Consider the following 5,391-nt stretch of genomic DNA (forward strand, 5'->3'; position numbering starts at 1 on the left):
AAAAAGTTTGTGCGTTTCAGTACAGCAATTGCTGTGGATTAAAAACCTTTTAATAGATATAACCAAAACACTTGGGGTACATCGAAAAAGAACTTACAGGGAAAAGTGCGTACTTTTTTAGTCCCATTAAAATTATGACAGTGCTCGTTATTGTAGTCTTGATAGTTTTGACAGCTGAAAATATTATCATTCTTTCTATTCCTTATAAACTTAATAGAGAAAAAACATTTAAATGTACATATAATTTTGTATTTTATTTACTTATTTTTTACTTAGCTCCCAGTATCGGGGAATATTTTAATCTACATTTTACAAAAACCACCACTAAGAAGAAGCATGTTCTTCTTTCTTGAGTATATTTCTCTTTCGTGAACTGTGTCCTCGGCCCATTTGTCTACCACAGTTTCCGTGTTCTTGTTGTCTGTTTTACAGCTCACTGTATCCTGAAGACACTGTTCCTTAATACCACTCCCTCAACGGGGAACAGAAAGACTGCAAGCCTTACCTGGCTTCTTGCCACCATAAAAGTGAGTATATTCAGCACAAGTAATGTACCTGAAGAAGAGAGGAAGATAATGCTATGACCACCACCTTTATACAGAGAACAAAGTCTTTGGAAGTGAGTAATCTTTGCTTATTCACCATATGTTTATTAAACACCTACTATGGGACGGGCATGGTGGTTAATGCCTGTAATCCCAACACTTTGGGAGCCCAAGGTGGGTGAATCACTAGAGGTCAGGAGTTGGGACAAGCCTGGCCAACAAGGTGAAACTGCGTCTCTACTAAAATTACAAAATTAGCTGGGCGTGGTGGTGGGTGCCTATAATCCCAGCTACTCCGGAGGCTGAGGCAGAGAATTGCTTGAACCTGGGAGGCGGAGGTGACCTGAGATCGCACCACTGTACTCTCACTCTGTCCTGGGCGACAGAGTGAGACTGTCCCCCCCCCCCCCAAAAAAAAAACAGGCCGGGAGCAGTGGTTCACGCCTGTAATCCCAGCACTTTGGGAGGCGGAAGCAGGCAGAATACGAGGTCAGGAGATCGAGACCATCCTGGCTAAAACGGTGAAACCCCCGTCTCTACTAAAAATACAAAAAATTAGCTGGGTGTGGTGGTGGGCACCTGTAGTCCCAGCTACTCGGGAGGCTGAGGCAGGAGAATGGCGCGAACCCGGGAAGCAGAGCTTGCAGTGAGCCAAGATCACACCACTGCACTCCAGTCTGGGCAACAGAACAAGACTCCGTCTCAAAAAAAAAAAGAAAAATTGCTTATCTGAACGCCAGTGCTTGTTTAGCTGCTAGAGAAATAAAAAAACCCTGTGGCAGTTAGGATCTAGTTTATTCTTTAGGCGTAGGGGTGGGTAACTTAACCAGGGAAGTTGTCTGGCATGGCTGTAGGTTCTATTTATAATTTGGTATCTTATTGCCACAGAGAGTCTGTTTCATCCATCTTATTTCTATTTCTTTATTTTTATTAAACATTAGCCACCACGCCCAGCTAATTTTTTTTTTTTTTTTTTTTTTTTTGTATTTTAGTAGAGATGGGGTTTCACTGTGTTAGCCAGGATGCTCTCGATCTCCTGACCTCATGATCCACCCACCTCAGCCTCCCAAAGTGCTGGGATTACAGGTGCGAGCCACCGTGCTGGGCCCCTAATGATCTCTATTTCAACGTTAATGCTGGTCAGTTGTTGTGTCTAGGCCACAAAAGGGAGGGGGATATAACAAAGTACAGCTGACCTGCGTCTCATTATGGCCAGGAATTCAGTTTTAAGGTTTTCCTGAGGTTCTCTTAGCCACAAGGGTGTCTGCTCAGCCAGGAGGGGGATTTAGGATTTTATTTTTAGCTTACAGGGAGGAGCAGGCTCAGGAGCTGAAAATCAAGAGTTCTGTTTAAGGCATATTAAATTTGAGGGCGCGGTGGCTCACGCCTGTAATCCCTGCACTTTGGGAGGCAGAGGCGGGTGCATCACCCGAGGTCAGGAGTTCGATACCAGCCTGGCCAACATGGTGAAAACCTGTCTCTACTAAAAATACAAAAATTAGTCGGGCATGGTGGCAGGCGCCTGTAATCCCAGCTACTGGGGAGGCGGAGGTGGGAGAATCACTTGAATCTGGGAAGTAGAGGTCGCAGAGAGCCAAGATGGCACCATTGCACTCCAGCCTGGGCAACACAGCAAGACTCCATCTCAAAAAAAAAAAAAAAGTTGAGATGTTTATCAGTCCTCCAGTAGAGATATCAAGTAAGTCACTAACTACACAAGACTGGGGAAAGCAGCTTATAGATGACTGGGAAATTATATCACTCACAGAGAATGTTTATGGAAAAGAAACCTATGAGATCTGAAAAAAGGGAGGAGGGTCCAGAAAGGAGGCTGGGAAAAGAGAAGCCGCTGAAGTCGATAGAAAACAAAGAGCACAGGAAATCCCAGATACCAAAGGAGGGCTTCAGAAGGAGGGAGTGGTTAACAGTGTGACATACAGTTGAGAAGCCCAACAAGATGAGGACTGAGGTTGCCCTGGCGCGGTGGCTCACGCCTGTAATCCCAGTACTTTGGGAGGCCGAGGCGGGCGGATCACCTGAGGTCAGGAGTTCGAGACCAGCCTGACCAACATGGAGAAACCCCCTTCTCTACTAAAAACACAAAATTAGCCGGGCCTGGGGGCACATGCCTGTAATGCCAGCTACTCGGGAGGCTGAAGCAGGAGAATCGCTTGAACCTGGGAAGCGGCCGGGCGCGGTGGCTCAAGCCTGTAATCCCAGCACTTTGGGAGGCCGNAGACTCCATCTTAAAAAAAAAAAAAAAAAAAAAGGCCGGGGGGGGGGGCTCAAACCTGTAATCCCACCACTTTGGGAGGCCGAGACGGGCGGATCACGAGGGCAGGAGATCGAGACCATCCTGGCTAACACGGTGAAACCCCGTCTCTACTAAAAAATACAAAAAACTAGCCGGGCGAGGTGGCGGGCGCCTGTAGTCCCAGCTACTCGGGAGGCTGAGGCAGAAGAATGGCGTGAACCCGGGAGGCAGAGCTTGCAGTGAGCCGAGATCCGGCCACAGCACTCCAGCCTGGGCGACAGAGCGAGACTCCGTCTCAAAAAAAAAAAAAAAAAAAAAAAAAAAAAGAGAGACTGAAACATGAAAAAAATTACAGAAGCATATGCTGGAACGCAAAACTGGGCATAATGCTTCCAAATACTGCACACAAAAGATACGTGCCATAATTACGGCTCTGCTTTCATAAAGTAAAAAATATGCAGTTCATTACCATTCTAAAACAGATCACCGTGTCCAATTAGAACACTAGGACCCCCACATGGAGGGGTGTGGGGTGGTCTACCCCATTCCAGGCAGTGACAGCAGCACCTGACAACTAGAGCTGCCTGCCTAGGGGTCACAGCAGCACTGCTGCCATGTCCCCAAGGCCCTAGCTGTTACTTCTGTGTCCCCAAGAGCCCTATCCAAGGGTCCCCTTCCTTAATGGGTGTTGAGAATCTCACATTTGTTAGATCAAAATTCAAGGAAAAACTCACAGCAAGTCAAAGACGACGCCATCTGGAGTGCAGACTGGGTAGACAAAGGGCTGCAGAGAGAGACTGAAAAAGGACAGAGTCATTACTGGTGAGTTGCCAGGCACCCTGGTCAGGATGTGGGCTGGCTGAGCCTGGCATGGTGACCTCCTGAGATGCTGTCCCAGGGAGCCCTCTCTGGGCAGCCTGGCCACCTCCCTCTCTCACTAACCTTCTCCTCCAACTACAATAGTGGTTGTGCCACCCCTGGTGAAGGACCACAGCAGGATCCAACACGAAGGTAAGCTCCTACCATCATGACGAGGACTTCCCATCTTCTCCCAACGTGAACGGAGGGGCACATCTTCAAAGCACACTTTTACAAATAACCCCACATCCACAAGGGGCAGATTCACTATCAGACAGCATCAGAGAACAATTCCAAGGGAAAGGTAAACTTGCAAAACTCTTACCTGCAGTGGTCAAAAGGTAAACGACGAAAATTTGTTTGTGGGAGATCTGTTTAAAATGAAACAAAAAACAGAAATCTTACTCTGTGAAGTATTTCATCTATGTGCTCTACTAGCAATTCAGTTACAGCTTATGAAAAAGTTCATGGCTGGGCGCGGTGGCTCATGCTTGTAATCCCAGCACTTTGGGAGGCCAAGATGGGCGGATCACGAGGTCAGGAGATCGAGACCATCCTGGCTAACACAGTGAAACCCCGCCTCTACTAAAAATACAAAAAAACAGCCGGGCATGGTGGCAGGCGCCTGTAGTCCCAGCTACTCGGGAGGCTGAGGCAGGAGAATGCCGTGAACCGGGGAGGCAGAGCTTGCAGTGAGCCAAGATTGCGCCACTGCACTCCAGCCTGGGTGACATAGAGATACTCTGTCTCAAAAAAAAAAAAAAAAAAGGAAAAAAAAAAGAAAAGTTTGTGCGTTTCAGTACAGCAATTGCTGTGGATTAAAACCTTTTAATAGATATAACCAAAACACTTGGGGTACATCGAAAAGAACTTACAGGGAAAAGTGCGTACTTTTTTAGTCCCATTAAAATTATGACAGTGCTCGTTATTGTAGTCTTGATAGTTTTGACAGCTGAAAATATTATCATTCTTTCTATTCCTTATAAACTTAATAGAGAAAAAACATTTAAATGTACATATAATTTTGTATTTTATTTACTTATTTTTTACTTAGCTCCCAGTATCGGGGAATATTTTAATCTACATTTTACAAAACCACCACTAAGAAGAAGCATGTTCTTCTTTCTTGAGTATATTTCTCTTTCGTGAACTGTGTCCTCGGCCCATTTGTCTACCACAGTTTCCGTGTTCTTGTTGTCTGTTTTTACAGCTCACTGTATCCTGAAGACACTGTTCCTTAATACCACTCCCTCAACGGGGAACAGAAAGACTGCAAGCCTTACCTGGCTTCTTGCCACCATAAAAGTGAGTATATTCAGCACAAGTAATGTACCTGAAGAAGAGAGGAAGATAATGCTATGACCACCACCTTTATACAGAGAACAAAGTCTTTGGAAGTGAGTAATCTTTGCTTATTCACCATATGTTTATTAAACACCTACTATGGGACGGGCATGGTGGTTAATGCCTGTAATCCCAACACTTTGGGAGCCCAAGGTGGGTGAATCACTAGAGGTCAGGAGTTGGGACAAGCCTGGCCAACAAGGTGAAACTGCGTCTCTACTAAAATTACAAAAATTAGCTGGGCGTGGTGGTGGGTGCCTATAATCCCAGCTACTCCGGAGGCTGAGGCAGAGAATTGCTTGAACCTGGGAGGCGGAGGTGACCTGAGATCGCACCACTGTACTCTCACTCTGTCCTGGGCGACAGAGTGAGACTGTCCCCCCCCCCCCC

The 5,391-nt window shown here is 46.3% G+C and overlaps 1 protein-coding gene across 10 annotated transcripts in view; it reads right to left on the minus strand.

The window, feature by feature from the left end:
• The window catches only part of PPIL2 (peptidylprolyl isomerase like 2), a 37,224-nt gene that overhangs the window by 28,383 nt on the left and 3,450 nt on the right, over positions 1–5,391 (minus strand). For all 10 annotated transcript variants that reach the window (XM_017882555.1, XM_017882549.1, XM_017882551.1 and 7 more), the window contains exons 2-4: positions 4,941–4,990; positions 3,983–4,028; positions 3,534–3,596 (exon numbers count right to left, since the gene is read on the minus strand). In XM_017882555.1, coding sequence (XP_017738044.1) covers positions 3,534–3,596; positions 3,983–4,028; positions 4,941–4,990 — 159 coding nt within the window. The remainder of the gene's footprint in view (positions 1–3,533; positions 3,597–3,982; positions 4,029–4,940; positions 4,991–5,391) is intronic.

This window comes from Rhinopithecus bieti, unplaced genomic scaffold (genome assembly GCF_001698545.2).
Source record: "Rhinopithecus bieti isolate Rb0 unplaced genomic scaffold, ASM169854v2 scaffold_13317, whole genome shotgun sequence".
NCBI lineage: Eukaryota > Metazoa > Chordata > Mammalia > Primates > Cercopithecidae > Rhinopithecus > Rhinopithecus bieti.